Source organism: Herpailurus yagouaroundi, unplaced genomic scaffold (assembly GCF_014898765.1).
Source record: "Herpailurus yagouaroundi ecotype Mexico unplaced genomic scaffold, PumYag 217, whole genome shotgun sequence".
In the NCBI taxonomy this organism is placed as follows: domain Eukaryota; kingdom Metazoa; phylum Chordata; class Mammalia; order Carnivora; family Felidae; genus Herpailurus; species Herpailurus yagouaroundi.
Window position 1 is genome coordinate 1,124,381 of NW_024412448.1, and position 24,795 is coordinate 1,149,175.

Here is a 24,795-nt window from a genome sequence, read left to right on the forward strand (position 1 = left end):
TTTTGTGTTAATTACAGGTTTTATTAAGGGTCTTGTCAAACTTTACAAAGGAAAAAGCGGTTTATGGTTTGGCTTACCCGCAGCCCAAGCCAAACAGGGCTGGCAGGGCACGGTTGTCTGATCGTGGTTCCCAAGTTCTGGACCCGTGCACCTCCTTGGTGCTACCACCTCTACCGACTGGCTCCGCCAGGGATGGGTAACAATACATGCTAACTAACTGCATCTTGTCAGGTAGGAACCAAACACAAACCCTAACAGTAAAAGGGAAATAGGTAGCAGGTAATTATACGCTCTGAAGAGCACAAGTAATTTCCTTGAATCCACAGCGACTGGAAATAAAATTGTTTACAAATAGTCTGAACATTATGTGGAAGGTCATGCATTTGCTACCTAGTCTATGAAACAGTTGACAGTATTGTGGCACAACAGCTTATTTTGGTTCAGAATTCTTCAAATCACTCCCCGGTTTTTCATGATCTTCCTAAGATAATCAATGGCCCAATTAATTGTAAAGCAAAGTAAGAATGAAACAAAAACCCCTGGAGATCCAGGAATTTGAAGGTTTGCAACAGCTAGCACCTGATTACTCTAAAGGTTCCTCATGTTTCTATGTTTACAATCACGGAGCGCAGGAACAGGTAGTGAAAATTTTAGTGTACAGCTAAAAGCAAAAGTCCAGTGGTATTTTAAAATATTAAGTCATTTTAGCAATGTACAGTGTGACTTGGTCAAATCCTCCAAGAATGGGGTAATAGTTAGTTGAAGTGACCTCTGTATTATTTCATGAAAATGATCAAAACCTTTATCCTGAGTAAGAATCAACAAAAGACTTTTTGTTGGTCTCACGTAGAAGAACCTATTTCCTGGCACTGCTTGGAGGCAACCAGTGACCCGGGCACACCTACCACATTTATAAAGATTAGCATGTGTGCAGACTGTATCGAATCTCTTCTTTCCAGCTCACGGGGACTGTAAGCTGCAGTCATCTAAAGAATTTCCGTTCCCGATGAATTTGAGCAGTTCTATTTCTCCAGCCAAAGCCCCGCACTGAAGAAAATCCAAAAAACAAGATCTAGCTTGTTAACTTTAGGAACTATAAAATGCCTCCAGGTATATGCGATCTGAAATTACAGGCGGGGAGTTCCCCGAGAGCATGTGAACATAGCTAATGTTGCAATTAAGCCAATGTTCTGAAGAAAAGCTGATACTTAGCACTGCTTTGTTCTGAAGACCAGAACATGAAAGGCCCTAAAGGCTTTGGAACCAACTGTGCTCTGAGATCACTAATGTCCAAAGGCTGAAATACTCCTCGGTATATATGTATCTAGTAGAGCTCCAAACCCTTCAGGAAGAATCAACCTTCATTCGTTACAAATTGCAAAATCCTATTAAACCTCAATTTCCCAATTTTGAGTTCTGTTCATAGTACTTTTTCAAAAAGGCTTCCATCAGTATCTAACAGAAAAATCTTCCAGCCTCTCAGCATTTATCCATCAGTTTGGAGAAGAGGATGTATCTTTGTAATTTTTGTGAAAACGGCTCACCGAAGAACCAAACAAAACAAAACCTATCTGTAGCAAAGCCTGGCTTCTTAGGGAGAACAAACTGGCTATGCTGCTTTGAGAGCAGCCTGTAAGCACGAACTCGTGCACCAGCGGGATCCCGCACAGCAGCTGCAGAACCACACCAGTGACAGGATTTAGAGCGATCTGCCCAGGCAGGCCTCACTCCTTCCCGTTTTGTTCTGCTACTGAACCTAATAACCTCATAAAACCGTACCTTAAAATTTCATAATTTCAGCTTATGTTTAATTACGTGGCATTCTCTTTCCCTCGTGACCGTACAAATTAGAGAGGTTTTACTATATTTAGATTGCAGTGAATAAAGTTCAAGACAAAAATCCCAGCGTTAGTAAAAACAGTATCAAATATCAGATTTTGCGTTTAAGTAAACTCAATGTGCAGGACTGAAGTCGGCTGTTGGGTCTACAGTTTGCTCAGACCTGCTAAGATAGATCCCAGATCAATGCAGCTGGATCAGGTGCCAACTACAGATGATCATCTGTGAACAAGGTACTTAAACTAACCACTAAGTCTGGGGCAATTGTACACGTAACAGGCTGATACTAAGCAATTTAAATCTATTTTATTTCCCAGAACCTGAACTACTGTCAAGATCTATTCCGATGAAATTGATAGACTGCTTGCTTCAGTCTTACAATTCCCAAGCAGCTTTCCTGATGGAAGGATTAAGGCTTGCGTCAACAGCATTTCTGTGGGACCTGAAAATCTCATATAGCTGGTTCCACTGGGATAGTTTTTATGTTGGGTCCCAAGGTAGGGAGACATTTCCCTGAATTATCCTACATTCTCAAGACTGATTACGGAACAACTGGATTCATGAGGCAGAAGTTACAGATACAGTTAACAGGTAAAAGAAAAAACAAACACAACAAAACAAAAAATCAGCTAATGTGTTGCTTTACATTGATTTTAAGAAAAAACTTCATTAGGAGGTCCATGTTTAACTTTTAAATGCAGAGTGATTGTGTAAATTAGATTTTGGCTCAAAGGACAATGTTGCAATTCAGATCAATCTCCTAGGAACAGACCGAAAATAAAGCCAATGTACAGTAAGAGAGAGATTCTGTGAAACTGGCATTTATCCATTAGCCATAGTTTCGATGATTATTTTGATTCGACGATTTACATCCAAAATCAGAAGCCATGGTTTGTCAAAGGGGTTTTCTGTGCTTGCCCTGGGTGGAAGAGGTGGCCTGAGTGATGCTTCTATTTTATAATGCCAAACACTGTAACCTCCAAGCACTGTAATAGACTATTGAAAAATCTAGATTGTTCCAGAATATCCAGTTAGTATGGACACCACAGTCACAGTGACCATAACTGAGAGAGCTCTCCCCATACTCATTCTACTATGAAGGAACTGTGACCCCTTCTTTTCCTTTCTTAGCATCTTTTTCGGGACAGAGAAAGGGGTGGGAGAGGAAACACCACACGGCCAGAGGTGCCATCAGCTGCTAGAAGTCAGATGCAGAGATGATTTTGCTTCTTGCCCTTTTCTAAGAAGTTTGGGACAAAGTGAATTGCAATGCTACTGCACAGACGATTTAGGGATCCCTCGAATGGAAGGAAGAGTAACTCCTAATTATGCGGGACAGTGATCCTATTCTAGGCCTGTGCTGAAGTCGAAGAAGTCCTCATGCTGGAAAGGTGCTACTGTGAATAGTTAGGTGGAAATACCAGGTTGGCAAAGCAGGGCAAATGGGCATGTCGTGTCAATGTGTCGGGCACAAACTCACTCACACTAAATGTCTTGATTAGTTTCTTTCCCCGAATCCCTTTTCTTCAGTCCTGCTTCTTAGCCAGGGCCCATGACAGGAACATTTAACAGAAAAGCTGGGAAGGGTTCTATCTACCCCGCTTAAAAAATACCTTTGCTTAAAAACACTTATATATCCAGTGATTAGCAATTAAGAGGTGAAAATAATTAACTACTCAGTAGTTAAATTCTACTAGTTATCAAAAGTCATGGCCTACTGGAACCAGCAGCACTACAAATGGAAGGCATGCTGCATTTCTTAAAGCTTCTTCTGATGCTCGATACGTCTCTTGCAGTGTTAATTGCACTTAAAACACATCTGTTTTTTTCGTTTAATCTCTGAAATTTGTTCATTTTTTTTCTTCATTTATAAAAAGAGGAAAGGGCTCAATTTATCATTTGCTCTATAGCTCTCTGAATTTGATAGAGATTCCAAGCAGATTTGTGTGATGAGTATAAGGGGAGCGGAGTACAGCTGCTTTCTGGAGCAAATGAAACTTCTCATCATGACCCTTCAGAGCTTGGACTGCAGGGGCTTCAGATACTTGTGGTAAGATTCATGGACCTGCAGGGAAGGGAGAGAGAAAAAAATCACTGACAAGCAGCTGGCGATGTAAAACAGCATACTTTTAATTGAGAAATTATCTGGACCTTATTTGGACCCTGATTTGAAAAACTAAAGGGGAAGAAAAAACGGAGTCAATTAGGGGATTTGGACATTGATTGGGTAGTTCATGAAATTATTCTTTTTTTTTTTTTTTAAATTTTTTTTCAACGTTTATTTATTTTTGGGACAGAGAGAGACAGAGCATGAACGGGCGAGGGGCAGAGAGAGAGGGAGACACAGAATCAGAAACAGGCTCCAGGCTCTGAGCCATCAGCCCAGAGCCCGACGCGGGGCTCGAACTCACGGACCGCGAGATCGTGACCTGGCTGAAGTCGGACGCTTAACCGACTGCGCCACCCAGGCGCCCCTTTGAAATTATTCTTAATTTGTTTAGGTGGGAGAATGGTTCTGTGGTTACGTTTTCAAAAAACATATCTTTTAGAGATACCTACTGAAATGTCTATGGATACAGTTATCTGGTATCTTGGATTTGTTTCAAAATAATCCCAAGGGCACCGGCCCCCCCCCCCGGGGGTTCAGGTGAAACACATTGGCCGTGAGTGTGTCACTGAAGTGTGACCAAGGGTCCATAGGGGTGTACATGTATTCTATTTTTTGTATATGTTTGGAAATTTTCAGTTAGTTATTAAAAAGTCACGGAAATGAAAAACCTGCATACTGTGGGAACGACCCAGTTCCTTTCTGGATCTGTTACTCAAACAAAGTGACTGACTGTCTAAGTGGCCACAGGAGCTTCCAAAGCTTTCACACAGGTGAGTCACTCTGAGGTCTTTCCTGCCTTAATATTTTTTATTTATTTATTTTTAATGCTTATTTATTTTGAGAAAGAGAGAGTGCGTGAGCTGGGGAGGGGCAGAGAGAGAGGGAAAGAATCCCAGGCAGGCTCCATTCTGACAGCAGAGAGCCCGATGTGGGGCTCAAACTCATGACCTGAGCTGAGATCAAGAGCCGGAAGCTTAACGGACTGAGCCACCCAGGCGCCTCTCCTGCCTTCATATTTAAATGAGGAGTTTCAAAAGGTGAAAAAACATTGTTTTTGGTACCTCTGCTTTGTTCAGTGGGGACTTCTTGGCCCACTCAAATAAGTTTTCATACACGTTCCCATCATAACGGCCGAGCACAGAGCCGAGTGTCACATCCTGAAAGTCAAACGCATCAACCAAAGCAACAGCGTCTGGGCGAATCACAGTCAGCAGCTCCTTAATGCGCTGATTTACTTGGGTAATTTGAGACTCCGTCATGATGCCTCCCTAAGAGGGACGGAACAGGCAAACGTTTAGACATATATTCACGTATGCCGACAGATATTCACATATACGTGCACGTACGCAACTGTAAAGTAGACCACGACTATTTTTCTAGCAAAGAAAAGGACTTAAATTCGGCAAACACTGACCTGCAGAAAGTCCCCTGCCTTTTGACTGACTCCATACAGGCAGTACAAGAGACATAAATTCTTCAAGACAGTGTGGATGGACTTATCTTGGATTTTGAGGAGTTTTTCTGAAAAGAGCTTAACTACCACATAGTGGCAATGTGCCTAGATAAAAACACACCAGAAGGAGAGAACCTTTGAAAAAGATTCAATGCACAGCAATGAGGGTTTCTGCACTAAGAAAACGGGGTGGAATTGGGTGGGGGTGAAGAACGGAGAGGGAGACAGGAGGTAGAGAGGGAGGGAGGGAGGGGGGAAGGGAGCATGACCACCGACCTCGCTTGCTCGAACAAGGTCAATGGAAGTTAGATTCCATGCTACCTCCTTGCTTTCTCTGTGAATCACTTCATTTTGAAGGTTTTTTGCAGCAATTTCTACTAATCTGTTAAGAAATGAAAGAAAACTGGAGCTTGCAGGAAATGATGAGCAGTACTCAGGCTTCCTGCTCTTCCATTGGGCCCCAGCCCCCAGAGCGCCCCCCACCCGCTGCCGATTCCAGCTCCTAAGGGTGGGCTCACCTGGCTGCGCGGAGTTTATAGGCTTCCGTTAGGCTGTCGGGGCTGTCAATGTCCACCACAGTCGGCCAGACCGCGACCTGCTGCGGCTGGATGCGCTGACTGGGCAGGTCATTCAAGTAGGACACCATACCACACATCAACTTTCCTGAGTGCACCTGGTCATAACTTTTCATCAGGAACCTACAAATCACCGGTACACATGCCTTCAGTACCTACACTCTCATGACACAGAGGCAAACTCTTGCAATGACTCTAAGCTGGATGACAGGTGTTTCCTACTCACTTGTCTGACCATGAGATAAAAACAGTGGGTCAGGATGGAAGGCAGAACCACAGATTACAGGAACAAATAGAATGTGAAGAGCAAACATGGGAACAGGAACCGATGAAGATGACGCAAGCATTCTCGACAACGGCGAAATCGCAAATCAGGTTCTCACCTAGCCGTCTGCAGCATCATGACAGTGTTCTCTCCCTCAAAGGTGCAGGTGGGGGTAAAATTGACATAAATGTTTGGAAAGCCGCTGCAGTGAGAATAGCCATGCCCGCCACAAGCCATCCGACAAGCTTCGATGGCAGCATTAGTTGTCCAGGAGGTGAAAGCCTTCATCCCGGCGGCGAGGGCATGAAGCTGGAGGGGGAAGCACAGGCCGTCAGAACGTGGGTGACGCCAGCAGTCTGGTCCGGGATGCAGCGAGGAGCACTCTTCCTCACCTAGGTGCCAGTCACTTGCAACATCACACGGCATGTGTGCGAACAGAAGCACGATCATATCAGTGGCCTGAATTAGTGTTCCCACACTCCCTTCCAAACTGTTCTGCTTGGCAAAAAGTCACCAATTATGTTCCTTTGATTAACCAATGACCAACATAGTACAGTACTTCTGAAACTTAAAAACAAAACCCACGTATCTTCCTACGTGATCCACTTTCAATTAAAAAAAAAAAATTCTTTTGAGAATATATGGATTCTTTACCAGAAATTCCAACAATTAGTTCTCTCTGGACATTATCCAACAGGCAAATCTCAAACAGGAGGGTGCCCACAAGCGAATGAGTAAACACATACCTCGGGCAGTTCACTCAGGTCTCCTTGGCCAATGTCCTCATTAATCCGATGGTAGGTCTCCTTCATGTACGCGCCGACAAACTGGAAGGCGTAGGCAGTAGCCAGGAGTGGGAAGAGCTTATACTGCTGGGTCTGAAAATCCAAAATCTGTGGTTCTGGTTCACTAAAGGATACAGACGAAAAAGAAGTAAACACTCACATGGAACTTACCAGGTGCCAGATTCTAGTCTAAACACTTTGATATATTGCAGTGGCTATTATTTTCTCCATTATACAGAGGAGAAAACAAGAGGTGAAAAACCTGCCTGAGGTCACACAGCTAAATCCTCAATTTAGCTATTGGCAGATCCTCAATTTAAGTCTAGCTGTTTGGCTACAGAAGACCCTGTTCTCAACCGCCTTGTTGAACTGCCTTGTTGAACTGCCTTGTTGAACTGCCTAGGTCACAGAATTTTCTAGCTGTGAAGTTCATATCTAAGTCTTTGCAGGATGACTAAGGAAACTGTATCTCACAGCAACATACAAAATCAGAATCAACTTCGCAGAAGGAAAGCAATGATAAAAACATCTAACACTTAGATAGCTGAATAAACTATTTTAACCACAATTCTGGAGAAGTCTCAATGAACAGAATTAAGTATCTGATGTCTAAGCAGGTCAGCTCTTACTGATTTCTTTATTCCTTCTGTAAGAGTTAAATAAAAAAGGTTATCGAGGCAGGGGGGTGCGGTGCCTGGGTGGCTCAGTCGGTTGAGTGGACGTCCAACTTCAGCTCAGGTCATGATCTCACGGTTCGTGACTTCGAGCCCTGTGTCGGGCTCTGTGCTGATGGCTCAGAGCCTGGAGGCTGCTTCGGATTCTGTGTCTCCCTCTCTCTCTGCCCTCCCCTGCTCGCACTCTGTCTCTCTGTCTCTCAAACATGAATAAATGTTAAAAAAAATTTTTTTTTAATTAAAAAAAAAAGGTTATCGGGGAGTCACGTTCAAGTGAAAGGCAGCAGTAAGAACTATGGCCGGGAACACAAGAGGGAATCAAGTTTCACGCCACTTTCACCAAACCCAATTCATAGTTGTTAGTAGCAATTAAGGACTTTCAAATTGCCTTGAGTGTTCTAAACATTTCAATTGCAGAGCTCAGGTAATATTACTGTTTTTCTTAGAAGGCTAAAAATAACGTGACCACTCTCATCTTTCCACTTAAGATCCGGCACGCTGCCATCTTAGCTAATTTTGCGTAGCCAGTGAGTATTCTCTGTATCACATTTGAAAATTTTGGTATGCGAATGGGGTCAAAGGTAGGTCTTCGGCACTGATGCCACCCTTACCCTGGCTTGAGTTCAGACTGGTGCCTCACAGCGCTGTATCTGATGGCAATGGTGCAAGCCTTGGATAGAGACCGAGCGGCTTCTCCTACGAGGAAGGACCTGACAAACACCATGGTCCCGTAGGTCAGCTTGTTACTCACGGGCTTCACGTACGTGCCATCAGGCTTCACCTGGACAAAGAACACGGGACTGATGCTTCCTTCTGTTAAACCCAACTGGCAGGTGGGGCTTGTGATTCTCCAAGTTTGGTCCCCAGAATGGCAGCATCTCCTGGGAACTTGCTTGAAATACAAAATCTCAGTCCCCATCCCGATCTACTTTAAACAGCCCTCCAGGTGATTCCGACACATGCTGAATGAAGTCTGAGACCCGCCGGTTTAGCAAACTAGAATATGCTCTTCATACCCGCCAACCGCTTTTGATTTCATGGTCATTAATAAAAGAAGCATTGGGAATAAAACTCTATTATTCCCTTCTAAAAGAACAGACCCTTCTAACCCCGTGGTTATCAACAGCTGCTGAAACCCCAACGTTTGACACCTCTGCTCCTCTAAATATACCTGGGCATACTTCATCAGCATGTTTTCTCTGGGAATACGATAATTGTCCATCTTCAGGTAGCCATTATCCATCTCATCATAGCCAAATTTGGGGCCAATATCGCCAACAGTAATACCTACCACAGGAGAAAGGAAAGTCACCAGATGTTTACGCTCTGCGATTCCTGGCTGGCACTGGCCTCTTCAGCTGTGTGTTCTACTTTCTGCAGAAGGGAGTGATCGGTTTAGCTCTTTACCTCAACATCGGATGAACAGTTCTAACCTGGCAAAGGCTTATGGGTCCCAATTTCACGAATCGGTACGATGAAGGCATGTAATCCATAGCACTTGCCCTTTGTGATGAGCTGGGCAAGAACTATCGCATGATTTGAGGTCTTTCCAACTGTAACATCAAAGAGAATGAGACAGAGAAGTGAGCGCAAGCATTCTTACACTTTCAAAGGATAGAGATGAGGTGGAAAAGCCATATGTTAAACACCATAAGCCGGGAACTCTCTGGGCATCTTATGACGGCACCATACCCAGTTTTCAGAAAGAAATCCACTTAAGCGGATAGTTATGAAAATGTACTGAATTTTGGTAAAGCAATCCTTTGTTTTACATATATGTAAAAGCTTTTATACAAGTTTTATTGAGATATTATTAACCTATCATATTTATAAGTTTAAGGTGTACAGCCTCTTGGTTTGATAGTAATCCTCCATTTTAAAAAGACTTTGCTTTCTTTTCTACTTTTTTCTCATTTGTTTACATAAAAAAATTTTTTTTCAAGATAATCATAAGACCACTATTCATTTCCTTTTTCTCTCTTACGGAACTGCTTTCCAGAACAGTGGCCACTAGCCACATGGGGCTCTTTACATTTAAATTAATTATAACCAAGCAGGGAATACTAAGTTACTTTAAATGATGACCAAGGAAACTGAGCTAACGGTAGGAATGTTGGGAAGAGGGGCGCCTGGGCAGCTCAGTTGGTTGGGCAACTGACTTCGGCTCAGGTCATGATCTCACTGTCCGTGAGTTCGAGCCCCGCGTCGGGCTCTGTGCTGACAGCTCAGAGCCTGGAGCCTGCTTTGGATTCCGTGTCTCCCTCTCTCTCCCCCTTCCCTGCTCTGTCTCTCTGTCTCTTGATAATAAATAAACGTTAAAAAAAAAAAATTAAAAAAAAAAGGAATGTTGGGAAGAAAAATTAAGAAAAGAGAGTAAGAGGCTGAACTCTCTATGTTGTAAATATAGACATATCTAGAACATGCACTGTAAGAGACTGTGAAACAGCTCAGAAGAGCTTAAGGCTGAAGAGTTCTCTCCAGACTTCAAAATGATATTCTTGGACAAGCTCTACATTCTACACACAATCTTGTAATGACTCTTTGAAACATCCAAGAAACGCTAAAAACGTCACATACGTCCACCCGGCCACCACTTGATGGAAGTCACGGTAGGGCTGTTGAGAACGAACTCCTGAGTTTCAGGGTCGTAAGTGGCTGTGGTTTCCAACCCTCGGAGATGAGTTCCTAAGGAAATAAGTTACATTCATTTCGGGTAAAATATGGGCAAAAAAAAAAAAACAAACACAGGGTTAAATCTCCTGCCTCCTCCTTTCAGCTCTAGAAACAGCTCAGAGAACAACAAAATCTAAAGGCAACAAAACATTTGTATATGAGCTACAAATAGCTGATAACCAAGATACGTTAATTTCCTTTTTTTTTTTTTTTTTTTTTTTTTTTACAGAAAACTCTATGGGGGTGCCTGGCTGGCTCAGCTGGTGAAGCCTGTGACTCCTGATCTCAGGGTCATGAGTTCAAGCCCCACACTGGGTGTGGAGCGTACTTAACATAAAAATTAAAACAAACAAACAAACAAACAAACAAACAAACTCTACATCTCAACATGGGGCTTGAATTCATAACCCCGTGATCAAGAGTCACGTGCTCCACTGACGGAGCCAGCCAGGCATCCCCATCATTTCCTATACTTAAACCAGACAACTCCTATTAGGTTGAAAATATGTCAAGCATGTTCTGTTTCTACACTTGAATTGATTCACCTCTATGACAGTGGATTTGTAACATGATTTAAATCAACCGGAAGAAAATGTAAAGGCATTTTAGAATCATATTTTCAGAAGATCACAGGATATGAACATAACAGGGAAGCTAAACGTCTCTTTAACACCTCTAAGCTTTAGTATGCCAGCGTCAACTCACGTATTGTGTTTACCACACCAGTTCAACATTCTGGACTTCTCTATTTCCGAAGACTAAGATAACAGGTGACAGAAAGAGACTCCAGCCAAAGTTCTTGTAAATTAAGGACTTATTTCAGAGGGATGGCTAGAATAGAAAATGAGACTTAAAAAAAACCTATCATCACTATGGGGAAAAAGAGCCGGAGCTGTGACTTTTGGATTTCTAAAGGTCAAAGAATAAAGTGTGAGCTTTCCAATACCAGGCCTTTAACTTCCACCTGGCTGGTTCATTAGCGTGACAAGGAAGAGTTCCCGGTTTCAGACGTTTATTGGAGATGGACAAGGGTTCATGCGTTAGATCCTAATATAAATGTGCCAAAATTCTTTGAAAACAGTTATGGAAAAATGTTCTAAGTGACACTCCCTCTAATAACACTACCCTGAAGCAAATGCTGAGGACCTTTTTACCAGACTGGTTTGATAATGACAGACCTCATTAAACACTTACACTTTGAAACATTTAGAAACTTCCAAGTGGAGTTACAGAAACGGCCACTTTATGAGTGATCCACAACCTTCCCAAGTGTGAATCCAGGAACCAGATACTAAGACTCATTTCACCACAGAAGGTTTTGGTTTTTTTTTTTAACCAAAGAAGTTTTTATAGAAAAAGAAGTAATACAGTAACAGAACAGATAGTGACAAACTGTTTGCAAATGCACAGCCGAACCAAACAGTACTCCACTTTCAGTCTTGTGAAATATGACTCAGCACCAAGAGCCAAATTAGCTGTAAAATCAAGATGAAGTTGTACACACAGAAGGAGCAAGTGTGGCAAACATACATCAGACCAGTTGTTCTGAAACCTCTAAGTAGGAGAAGACAGAAGGAAATGAATAGCAAACAGATACCAATTCAGACCAGATAACAGGGACAGCCACCATCTCCCAGATCAACGGCCTAGAAGTGCGGCTTATCTTATTTTTGAAATAACCTTTGGCCAAGCCAACTTCAGAACTTTACTGAATCAAGGCACAAAAAAAGTCAAAGTATAAAATGCTCACATTATGGTTATATAAAGCCGCTCATTTCCCGGAAGGAAGTCAAAGAACACATGTACTATTAAGCTGTGTTTCTTCTGGAATTTGTGCAAGTTCATTAAGCTATCAGTAGCAAAGGTAATGAGAGTAATAAAGAAAAAAAGATGGGTTCCGATTCCACATGCACACAAATCCTACGTAACTCCAGTGAACTTGAAAACCCACTCAGGAAACAAATCCTTGACCTACTGAAGGGGAACCATGAAAAAGAATAATCAGCCTATCTCTGTGCTAACATAACCTTTAACTTCCACTGACCAAGGCGATGTCTACGCCAAGACTTGTATACGCGAAAAGCCTGGACTCCGCAGAAAGATCACAGTAGGTGGCGATGCCATTGCTAACCTGTGGTGGGCTCTCCCTGTTTGCTAAGCTTGCAGAGTCCCACCCAACCCAGAAGGTAGACTGAATGCACCATACCATGGCCCATCTCTGTCTGGGCATAAGTGCCAATGATCTCCAAGTTCCAGGCGGGCATGAAGAAGCGCTCCTGTTGTTCCGCGGTTGCCTGGTGAAGTAAAGTAGGCAAGAACATGCCCAAGTGAAGATCCAGAGGCTCAGGCCGCCCTCGGTGCACAAAACTTCGAAGAAATACCAAGGATGGGCATTTGAGAGAAGAGTCATCAGGTGTGAGAGAATCAGCAATGTGAACAGAGTAAAGGGAAGGAGAAAAAAAAATTCTTTTAAGTATGGGTTAGCTGGGTAGACTTTACCATGGATAGGAGCACTGCCCCCTTTTGTATTACTTTCATAAACTCTTGGCAAATTCCATTTTCCTTAATTTGGCGAGAAGTTTTTTCTTAAGCTACTCAACCCTTGGATAATTAATCTGGGTTGAGGACTGGCTTCCGATTCCAAAGCCTGTGCAGCGCAGAAATATGCGAGTCGGGCAGAGGATTCCAGCCTTGCAATTAAATCAAAGGAAATGAAAAACGTGAAGAGGTGGTATGGAATGGAGAATTCAAGTTGTACAATGATTTACCCTGATGAGAAGGTGAGACCGGAGAACTTCGGTCTCTCGGGCCGACAATATGCTCCCCCAGATAAAGTTTCTCCTAGATGCATTTTCAAGAATGCTTCCAGGCTGGAGTGCTTTGTGCTGGCCCATAAAACATCCAGCACAGATCCACACCCCTCACATGAATCTGGTAATTTCATTCAGATTCATCACAAATATCCAGCCAGGCCCTACTGAAACAATTTAATACAAAAATGGGCAGTGCTCTGCATCTGGTAATTAAGTGCAGAAATAAAAAAAGACATGCAATTTCTAGGAAAGACCATAATAATAATAATTACAAATAACAGATTCATGCATTACAGGGCAGTTAAACGTGAATTATCACTAATGATAATAAACATCTTAGGTTTAGTAATTTTGAATCCACTTAAAAAAAATGTATTTCATTTATTGTTTTTTTTTAAGTAGGCTCCACACCCAGCATGGGGCTTGAACTCGTGGCATTGAGATCAAGAGTCACATGCTCTACCAACTCAGCCAGCCAAGTGCCCCCGGAATCCACTTTCTAAAGTCATTCTCTTCCATTTAAAATCTGCAGGTGCCTTAGACTTGTGTGAATTTATTTCCAATAGGAAGTAGATTGATACGCCTTAGTTCTTTTTCCACATTGCTGGCATTCTATTTAACTTCCAGCTCTAACTTCATCAACTATATACTGCTCTTATTATTCTATTAGAAATGAACTGACACAACATTTCAGTTTTAAAATTTCTCAGTTTGTTCCAAAAGTAAGGAGGGAAATAACCGGGGCACACTGCCCAGGCAAGAGCCAATCAACTGTCTTCCAATCGGGTGGCTGGGCTTTCAGCTACCCGATCACATAAAAATCAAAGAACGTGCAACCGATGTGCTCATTTTACAAAGAAATTAGGCTGAGGTGAGTTAAGTGCCTTCAGATCGAGAAGATAATGGCAGAGTGAGGACAAGAATCCCACCACCTAATCACATCTTCTGATTGGGGCAGTTCTTATCCAAGTGCAAAGAGGACTGAGCACAATGATGAGGACACCAGAAAACCTTGCCCAGATCAGAGCAGCCATCCTAAGAAGCAGCAAATGGAAATCCCGTAAGGTGTCAGCACTGGTGGAAAATGGGTGAAAGGTCCATGGGATCTCTCTCTGCTATTTCTGCAACTTCCTACGAATTGATCATCATTTTAAAACAAAAAGTTAAAAAAATAGTGGAAATCCTCAGATAAACACATTCATGTGATGAGAGAGAGTGCTTTCACTCACAAACAGGAATGCCACTGTCTCCAGTTTTGAAAAGGATGGTACCTAGGAAGAAAAATAAATGGACACCTAGGACGCAACAGAAGAAAACTCTTTGAACCAGGGCTGAAAACTGAGGCTTGGGACCAGCCACTTTTAGGGCTGAAAGACTACTATGCATTACTAGAACCCAGGGCAACTGCTGGTAAAGGCAGGGCCACTCTGAAGCACCCATCAGACTCCTGGGAGGGGTCTGCATCAGGGTGCCGTATAATGGAGCAACAAATACCAAGGTTACAAAAATACACTTAGTAGGGCAGGGGTAAACTATTGTAATCAGAAACCGTTTTGAGGGGCACCTGGGTGGCTCAGTGGGTTAAGTCTCAGGTCATGATCTCACAGCTCATGAGCTCAGGCCTCGCACAGGGCTCTGTGCTGACAGCTCAGAGCCTGGAGCCTACTTCAGATTCGGTGTCCCTCTCTCTGCCCCTCCCTCTCTCACTCTCTGTCTCTCCAAAATAAATAAACATTAAAAAAAAAAAAAAAAAGAAAAGAAACTGTTTTGAGACCAAAGAATGTTCTTAGGAGAAAAATGTCTCTTGTGACTAAGATAAGGACTATTCACAAGTGGATGAAATTTAGACACGTTGCAAGGAGAAAGTGACTGGATAGTTTTTGTTTTTATTTATTCATTTTTACTTAAATCAAGTATTTGTTGCATAAAGCTGGTTATGCATGATAAAGATTATATATTATTTTTAAATAATTTATTTTGAAATTATAAAGGACGAACATTTTGCTATGGTGAAGCGGTGCAGTCAATTCTTTTAAAACCATTAACACCTGGGGCGCCTGGGTGGCTCAGTCGGTTGAGCGTCCGACTTCGGCTCAGGTCATGATCTCACAGCTTGTGAGTTCGAGCTCCGCATCGGGCTCTGTGCTGACAGCTCGGAGCCTGGAGCCTGCTTTGAATTCTGTGTCTCCCTCTCTCTCTGCCCCTAACCCACTCGCATTCTGTCTCGGTCTCTCTCAAAAATAAATAAACTTAAAAAAAAAAAAAAAACCAGAAAAAAAACCATTAACACTAAAAGGCCTGCCCAGTATCTGCTACACGATACTGGGCTGGAAAGGCTGGTAGCCAATGCTGAGGACAAATTATTAGACTGATAATATATAAGAAAGAAAGAACTCAAAATAGCATCTCCATGGACAGCATGATTATAATGCCAGGGAAGCAACAATAAAATACCATCAATAATAAGTGAACTTAGAAAAGCTGTAGGCTATAAGGAAAAAAACCCACTGCATTATTATCCATTAAGACCATTAAAGGAGATATATCAGGAAAGAGAAAAACAATTTATAAAAGCAACAAAATGTTTAAAAATGTTTAAGTAACTTAGCTCAGGATATTAAAGATTTAATTAAGAAAAAAATATCAGGGGCGCCTGGGTGGCTCAGTCAGTTAAGCGGCTAACTTCGGCTCAGGTCATGATCTCGCTGTCCGTGAGTTTGAGCCCCGTGTCGGGCTCTGTGCTGACAGCTCAGAGCCTGGAGCCTGTTTCAGATTCTGTGTCTCCCTCTCTCTGACCCTCCCCTGTTCATGCTTTGTCTCTCTCTGTCTCAAAAATAAACGTTAAAAGGAAAAAAAAAAAAGAAAAAAATATCAGCACTAATGGGATGGATAAAAGATAAATAACAGAAAAGAAATTGCTAAATCCTGGTCAAGATGTCAGTCCTTTATTATAATAAAGATAATACTTCCCAAGGAAATATAAGGATTTAACGTAACACAGATTTGAAATTCCTGTAGAATATAATTTAGATTTTGACAAATTAAGATCATAATTCTCCCAGAAGTATATCATAACACCAAATATGTAGGTCTTAAAATGTAACAATAGCAGGCTTATCTTACTAGATTTTTAAATATCTTACAAAGCAATAATGAACCAGTGTATGACATTTATGAGAAAAATGGACAAATCAACGTAATATATTTTAAGGTTCCAGAAATAAATAGAAACTCATAAAACTCTAAGAAGAACCGGAAAGAATTAACAATGGGAAAAAAACCCCACTAGTTAATAAAACATAAAATTAGTATGGGATTCATTCATCACTCTATACCATATACAAGTCAAAGCATTAAGCATCAATCAATCAAACAAACAAAAAAAAAAACTGTTAGAAAATAAAGAATAATTATCCAAGCTATGAGGAAAAAATTTTATACCCACTCAGAGAAGGATGCATTAAATACAGAAAGCCAAAATGTTTAACAGAGACGGCAATAGAAAAAAACACTGGAAGGATACTATATAACCATGTAAGATCAACACACAGATTCTACTGAATCAATACTCAGAGAAAAATCCAGTTCATACATAGGAAATGTACACAGTAAGCCAAAACATGTTATAACATCCAGGCTCACTGGCACTGGAAAATTAAAACTTCAACTCTTAGATATGAAAGTAGCAAAAGCATTTAAAGTAACCACGCTGACGGGGTGTATGGAGACACAGTATGCTAGCAAGTCCCTAAATACACTATAAAAAGGTTCTGTGTTAAACTATGAAATGGAGGCTATACAATGTTCCTTTCAATACAGTAATTCACATCTGAGAAAGATATTCTGAAGGCATAACTCCAAAGGACACAGTTTTTAATAAAGAAGTTTATATCGTTATTAAAAACAATAGCGGGGAATTAGAACAGCCCAAAAACCGCGGGAGCGTGTCTCACGAGAAGTTCAACAGGGAAGAGACTCCGAAGAAAAGAGAACAGGAGACAGAGGAGTGAAAATACAAGTGGAGAAAAACTAGTGGCTTACACAATCAAGTTGACGATCTATTTCTCGAGTTTCAAAGGAAGAAAGGTGCTTTAGTTCATATTTGAGTATTAGAGATGGGAAGGTGCAGATATAGCCCATCAATATTCCAGGATGGTAACTACGTATTATTATATAAGCTCTATTTTCCTGAATAACAACAACAGAAAACAAAGCAAGAATTGCTGTAAAGTGGCCACAACTTGAAATGAACAAGTATCTGTCAAGACCAAACATACCACCTGCTTTGTGACCCGGAGAAATGTATGGCCAGGATGATTATCACTGGACCACGTTCCACAGACGGTCCCTTCAACACCAGAACCCCACGGAGAGGGTGCGCCCCTCAGCCCACACCTCTGCCTTTGCTTAAGGGTACAGACCCAGAGACCAAATGTGCGTCCGGTTTTGTGCACCTACACAGACAGGTGAGTATTTAGAGGAGAAAAGACAGAAAAGAGGTGATCGAGACTTCATGCAAGGGACTGAATTTTAAGATTCTTGAGGATCCTGGGATGAGCCTGAGCAACACCATCTCCTCACTTCTCCGCAGCCACCTAGAGCTGAAAGAATCCCAAACTCAACGTGACCGCCAAACTCTGTGACAATACTTTAGACAATTGTCATTAACCATTCAATGTTCCAGAGGCTCAGGATTTCCTCCCTCTGCACAATTTGCTCTATTTCCAGTCTCTTTGATGTTGAAGGACTTCTTATTCTTACCCAGTCACCAGACGCAAATGAACCGACAGCCTGGTGCTCCTGGAAAAGGACAGTAGCAGACACAGCACGACAAACACCAATATGAATGAACAAGATTCCAGCAAGCAGCAAGACCCAATCTCACAACCCTGTCTGTTCTCTACAATACAGATTAAGACAAAGCTGGTTCAAATACAAGAAAATATCCGAAAAATAAAGGCAGCAAAGGAAAGAAAACTAACAAATGCAAACTCACCCAGAACAACATAGGATCTCAGTCCGATTTCTGGGCTCCTCAAGCCGGTAAACTTCAAGTTCCAGTTTCTTCCTCTTTCAAAATTTAGGGCAAGTATACATTTACATTGTAGTTTACAGAGGCAGAAAGGTTAGACCGATATACATATCAGGCCTATTTAGCCTCAGAATAATTTACATCTTTATGCCTCCTATAAATAGCACCACTGTAAGTCAAATTCCACAATGATGCATACAAAAACAAAACAAAAAAAAGGGCTCTGTACCACAAAACTATTTTAAGATTACAAAACTCTCCCTCTCTTTCTCTCCACCACCTCCCCCCACCAGGATGACTGTAAGAGTGTTACATTCCTGCCCTTAGGCAGGTTACTTTAGCTTTGGCCATCCCCGGAGCTCAAGTCCTGGGTGTCTTGGCCGGGTGTTTGTAAGACAACATCACAACAGAACCTGCAGCTCTCACGGGGATCATGATAAAGAACATCTTAAACCATTTCACAAATCAAAAAGCACCAAATCAAACACAAAAATGAAGGGTATCTCCGTCCCTTCCTCTTTTCCTTATTTACATAATGGAAGCATTATGGTAACTAAGGAATGAGACTGGGCAGCTCAAATTCAAAACCCCCAAACCTGCCAATGGCCTTGTCTATGAAAACAAACCTCTTTCACCTTAAGACCAAGCACAAAACTTTTTTGAGTAGGGCATTTATGAACAATTTAACCAATGACTGACAATACAAAGTCCAAAAACACGTAAAAGGAAAAGATATAATAAAAAGACTACTGTAGTCGGGGCGCCTGGGTGGCTCATTCGGTTGAGCGTCAGACTTCGGCTCAGGTCACCATCTCACAGTTCGTGAGTTCGAGCCCCCACATCCGGCTCTGCGCTGACAGCTCGGAGCCTGGAGCCTGCCTCGGATTCTGAGTCTCCCTCTCTCTCTAACCCTCCCCTGCTTGCATTCTGTCTCTCTCAAAAGTAAATAAACATTAAAAAAAAAAAAAAAAAAAAAGAAAGACTACTGTAGTCAAATGCAGAGAATCCTGAACCTTTCCCCAAACTGCCTTACAGCCCAGCTAGCAGGCAATGGAAGAAAGATTAAGATACTTAAATGCTCCAACCCTCTGCCCCGCCCAGAAAATCAGCATCTCCAGCTTCATTAAAGCAGAGAGGCAACTTCCAGATGTTGCTGAGCCATTAACACTCACAAGAATTTCCAACAAAGTATATTTTCTCTATCTGTATAATAGACACCAACACAATTTTGCCATGTTTCAATCCTATCTTTCCAAACTGCTCAACAGTCATTAAAATGGGGTACACGTGAAGCAGGGGTAAAAAGGCTTTCAGAACGAACAGTGGAGGATGAGAGTCCTGGGCACATTTATGGGGAAATGACCTATGAGAAAACAAGAAGCTGGATTTTATTTAAGGTTTGACATCTGAAAGACCAAATCCCAAAAGGGTAGCAGCAGGAAAAGACGAACACCAGGGGTCATTTGTCAATTTAAGTCCTGAGGTGGGTTACCCACGGACCCTCAAATGTGGACTAACCGTGGCCCATTTCCGTCTGGGCGTAGGTGCCAATTATCTCCAATCCTTTGCAGGAGAGCAGCCATTTCTCTTGCTGAGCAGTGGTGCCCTGATTCAGCAAGGTGGGAATAAACATGGAGTAATTGAGGTTCACAGGTTCCACAAAATTGACCAAATGTATTCTACAGGAGAGAAAAGAAAAGGGATCTCAGCCTTACTCTAGAAACTGCATTCTACTACCCATTCTTGTCAGACAGCCATGGCCCTCAGGGACTGAGGTTAGGACAATTTGAAGCCTTCTCTCAAGAAATTAAATCAGAAGTTTACCATTTCCCCAGCAAAAAGGCCAAAGCCAGTGGTATCTACTGCCTCCCCCTCAAGTCATTTCAGGGCCAGAAATCCTCTTTAATTCTACACTTCATCCAGGAAGCAAATTCTACCCATGTTTTATAGCTTAGAAACCCCTGTGTTTTTTTGTTTTGTTTTGTTGGTGTCATTTGTTGGTTTGATTGGTTAGATTCTTTGGAGTGTGTGTGTTTATTTTCAGATTTTACTTGTTCTGAAAATCAGAAGGAACCCCATAGGACATTTATTTGTAGGACTGTTAACAAAAGCAACTAAATAGTTTAATCTTTCCCTAGATAAATAAAGCAAACATCTAGGATAGTAAATATATACTATATCCCAGGGCCAAACCACAGATCTCTAAAAGTCTTCTGAGTTTACAGATGGGTAAGTAGGTAATGTGAGAATGTTAAACGTTTACTGCTGATGATCTTTGATAACCACTCCAGATTAAAGGAATTCCAATCATACTAAAATTCAGTCTTCAACTATTTTCTCATAAAACAGAATCTGTGGGTGCACCCGAGTGGCTTAGTCGGTTGGGGATCTGACTCTTGATTTCGGCTCAGGTCACGATCTCACAGTCATGAGATTGAGGCCCTCGTTGGCTCCCCGATGATGCCTGCTTGAGATCCTCTCTCCCTCTCTGTCCCTCCCCTGCCTGTGCACCTGCACGCTCTCTCAAATAAAACAAATAATAAAACAAACTGTGCAATTGTCAAAATACAATTTACATACGCCAGTCAGCTTGGTTATGCCATTAAAGATTTTACCGGGGTGTATTTTGCTCTACCTACCTACCTATCTATCTATCTATCTATGTTAAAGGACAAAACAAGTGTCACCCAACTGCTTTTCACAACTCTGCAAGGAATGAATAGGAAGCAGTGTCACCGGTTTATCTTGGTCTGTCTAATGAGGACAGCATGAATTAAAAGAAAGAGGGAGAAGGCTGTCTGTCGGTTCACTTTTGGGGATTGAATCCCAACCCCACTGCCTTTAGGTTGGAAGATCACCTTTAAGGGTGCTGTGGACAAGCTGAAACATCTAAGGAGTGCCTGGATCCAAGAAACATCAAAAATGCCCTTTTAACCCAGAGATTCTAGACTTTTTACCAGTGTCAAATGTCAATTTAAACTAAATGGAGAACAAGAGGAAAAAAGAGAGGTATGAATAGAAGAAGTGAATTGAGTTAGCTTCCCAGTAACTTGGATTAACAGGAGTTTCCTGCTGCTGGACTGTAGAGAAGCAACACCCCGCCTCACTGAAGTTGAGGGTCAAAAGCCTGAGGAGGTGGATAAATGTAGAAATTGTTCTCTCAAAGGTAAGAGCACCACCGCATTCCTTAACAATCATATTTTCCTAAAAGAGGAAACAGACTTAGGAGAGTTTCTGAGAAACAGAAGCAGTAATTTAGGTGCTAAAAATGGTGGCAAGACACTCCTATTCCCTGGAGGGAAGTGAGGAGCTGTGGGTTTATAACATGACGATAATGACACAATATATAATTCTGGGAAACTCAGAGAGAAAAATACGTGACACAAAACAGACTGCCCAATGTTTACGTTAATAAACATAGTGAGATTCTTTCGAAGATCCTCGAAAACCAACTCATGAACAAAATCCCAGTGCTTGTTTTTCAATTGTTTAATTCCTCCTGAAAATGCTTTTCAAGGAATCAGCTGTAAAACCTAAAGAGAGTAACAGATACCACGGCTGATCTTCATCAGAATTTTAAACATTCTTAAGACCATTTCAGTTTTCATAGTAAACAGGACAGTTAATAGACAAAATTACAGGAGAGTAGATTAGGAAAACAACTTTTACATTCTCCAAACAGCAAGGTTTTTACCCCGAAGACTGGAGAGCACATTTCTTTTATTGCTCGGGTTGAGACATCTCAGTATTTTACTAATATTCCATCAACTTTAAAATATTCCCATATGTGAATTTTATTTTGAGATAGGAGAAATAATTGTAAAGAAACCAGTAAATGCTCAAAATCTCCAGAAAGAGAAATATTACTGTATTTCATCAGTTCTAGCATGTAACAAGTCAGGTGTATCTCACAACTAACAGGATGTCATAGTTAACCGGCTGCATTGCTTTCTTCTTAGCGCTACGTGAAACATGCGTGTTAGTTACAATGGATGGCAGGTTGAAACTCAATGGCATTCAGTAACTGCCAAAACTAATTTTCAATCCCTTTTTCTCGCAGAAGTTGATCTCCCTGTCCTATCCTAGAACCACTGGAAGGATATCAAAAGGTGTGTTAAATTTTGTACTCTACATTCCCTAAACAGCAAGGTCTATATCATGAAAAACGATAGATGAAACTGGCTTGTGTCCTCTGCTCTTTAACTCACATAAAGGAATTTGTTCTACTTCATTGTGACTTCACTCCACTCTGGTTACACCACTGATTATGAAATCTCCTAACCAACTCTGAAACACATAGCATCAACCATTTCAAAGCAAAATGAAACAAACCTCTTCTTTTGGGTCGTTTCAAAAAAGAATAAGATCTTACTAAATTCTCAAATTTTACATAAAACCCAATTCAGGTAATTCAGACACATAACCATCTAGGAGTTACTCAACCTCAATACTCCCACAGCCATGATGAGTTACAAACTTCAAAAGTGTAAAAAGAACATTTGGAAGCGAGTAAGTACTCTGATTCGGACTACCAAAAATAAACAAATCCTAACTTTATGTCTAAAATGGCAAGGAGTTCTCAGGCAGTCCTAAGGGCCAGAGTAAATGATTCCATCCTCCACAATAATAACCAGGTCAGACTGAAAATAATTAGACACCGAACATATTAGAGGCAGTAGAATAAGGGAGCATTTATATTACTACATAAACGCAGAACTTGTAACATGTTCCATTCTTCTTAGCTCTTGAATATACACCATTCCCGTCACTTAATCTTTACTGATAGAAAATACTGGAATCCTTCTAAAATGTGGAAACCTAAAAAACGAAGTGCCCAGGAATAAACAAGAAGCATAAGAGAGGCTACAAGCCAAAGAAAGGACCTTGTGCTAAGGTCATGTAATTATAGTGTTTATTTAGATAAAGGCAAAAAAAAAAAAAAAAAAATTTTTTTTTTTTAAAAAAAAAAAAAAAAAAAAAAAAAAAAAGTGCTTGTTTCTAATTAAAAAACAAAACACAACAAAAAACAGATGGTCTGGAAAACGTACATACTCTTTTCAGCATAAGGACCAAGGCGTTTTGAGGTCTCCTATGCCCAAGAGCCATTTAAATCACACTGCAACCAGATTCAAGAATGCTGGGTTCTTAGAATGCTTTATATTCAACTCTGAAATCTTCATCCAACCCACATTTTCCATTATTTTAAACTCAAGATCTACACTCTCATATGGAAAGACAATCTGCTATTGCTCCAAGATACTGTTTGGTCTTGCAACTAAAATTTGTCCCAGGGTGGGGGCGCCTGGGTGGCTCAGCTGTCTGACTTCTGCTCAGGTCATGATCTCGAGGTTCGTGGGTTGGAGCCCTTTTGTCCGGCTCTGTGCTGACAGCTCAGAGTCCGGAACCTGCTTCTGATTCTGTGCCTCCCTCTCTCCCTGCCCCTCCCTGCTTGCTCTCTCTCTCTCTCTCTCTCTCTCTCTCAAAAATAAATAACCATTAAAAAAAATTTTTTTTAATCATTCCAAGTCCTGCCTCTAAATTTAACAAGCCTCCTTCTTACAAAGAACAAAGTCATTTTGCAAGCAACTCAAATCACTCCAAGTTGAGATGTCTGAACCAAACAAATGGGTACTGATTCTTAAGAAGGGAAAAAAAACCCCAAACCCTGCAGCATCTCCACTCATTATCGGCCTTCTACAAATGTCATCCTTTTAAAGGGCTTCCAGTACAAAAGCAGACACTGTTTTTCACACACATAACTTTAAAGTGGAGTGAAAATATGCAATTTGAGTCTTCAAACACCAAGTCCGATGGAAAAGGAAGCCACAGGCTGCGGGTTTAAATGTGAAGTTTGGGCTTGGGCACTTCATCTATGGGAAGGCATACCTACTTTTTAAACCACACGATTTCTTCAGGGTCTGCGATGCCAAACTCCCTCATCTTCTTCACCATGCTGGCGCTCTTCTTAACAGCCACCTCGTAACGCTGGCTGCGACTGAGGAAATTCAAGTCCTCATGCTGGAAGTCTGGGTCATTCAGAATCAGGTTCTCTGCAAGGGAGTTAAAGGGCATCAAGAGGAAGACAGAAATTCAGGGCTCCGTGACACCTTGAATCCCAGCAGCTTTCAGGGTGCGGGCACAGGTCCCCTCTCGGGATGGACGACATCCGTCACTCAGCCCCGGGGGGGCCCCAGGGAGTGGGGGTCCCGGCTCCCCTACAGCTGAGCCCCGCGCGGCTCAGGCGCTGCGGCCTACTCTCCACAGCGCCCCCCTACGACTCCTCATCGAGGGAATCTCGAGCCGCGCTCGGGCAAGGAGGGAGGCCTCGTCTGCCGCCCTCACCGATCTCTCGGCGGCGCCGGGTGTTCTCGGGGCTGCCGTCCAAGACGTGCGTGAGCAGCTCCGGGTTGAAGCTGGCGGCTTCCCGCTCCCTGCGAAGATCCTGGTTCATGGTGGCGACCGGCAGCGGCGGTGGCAGCAGAAGCCAAGGTGGCGGCGGCGACAGCGACGACGGGTGTCCGCGGCTCCAGCGCGGGCCCAGCCCTAAGAGCCGCCCCAGGACGGCGCGAGACCCCG

General features: G+C 42.1%; 1 protein-coding gene across 3 annotated transcripts; it reads right to left on the bottom strand.

Moving 5' to 3' along the window:
• ACOX1 (acyl-CoA oxidase 1) lies at positions 1-24,787 on the bottom strand. 3 transcript variants are annotated; one of them, XM_040456475.1, is made up of 14 exons: positions 24,562-24,787; positions 24,110-24,269; positions 19,738-19,898; positions 10,279-10,386; positions 9,135-9,254; positions 8,873-8,988; positions 8,313-8,482; positions 6,989-7,151; positions 6,361-6,551; positions 5,921-6,100; positions 5,679-5,784; positions 5,364-5,507; positions 5,011-5,217; positions 1-3,904 (listed from the first exon to the last, which is right to left on the bottom strand). In XM_040456475.1, exons 1-14 carry the CDS (start codon positions 24,668-24,670, stop codon positions 3,854-3,856), a joined length of 1,986 nt encoding a protein of 661 aa, XP_040312409.1. In that variant the 5' UTR covers positions 24,671-24,787; the 3' UTR covers positions 1-3,853. The 3 variants fall into 3 exon arrangements, with proteins under 3 accessions (XP_040312409.1, XP_040312408.1, XP_040312410.1); XM_040456474.1 differs by lacking the exon at positions 19,738-19,898 and adding an exon at positions 12,581-12,741 and having other exon boundaries at positions 24,562-24,784; XM_040456476.1 differs by lacking the exon at positions 24,562-24,787 and adding an exon at positions 12,581-12,741 and having other exon boundaries at positions 24,110-24,223.
• Positions 24,788-24,795: the final 8 nt, after the last annotated feature.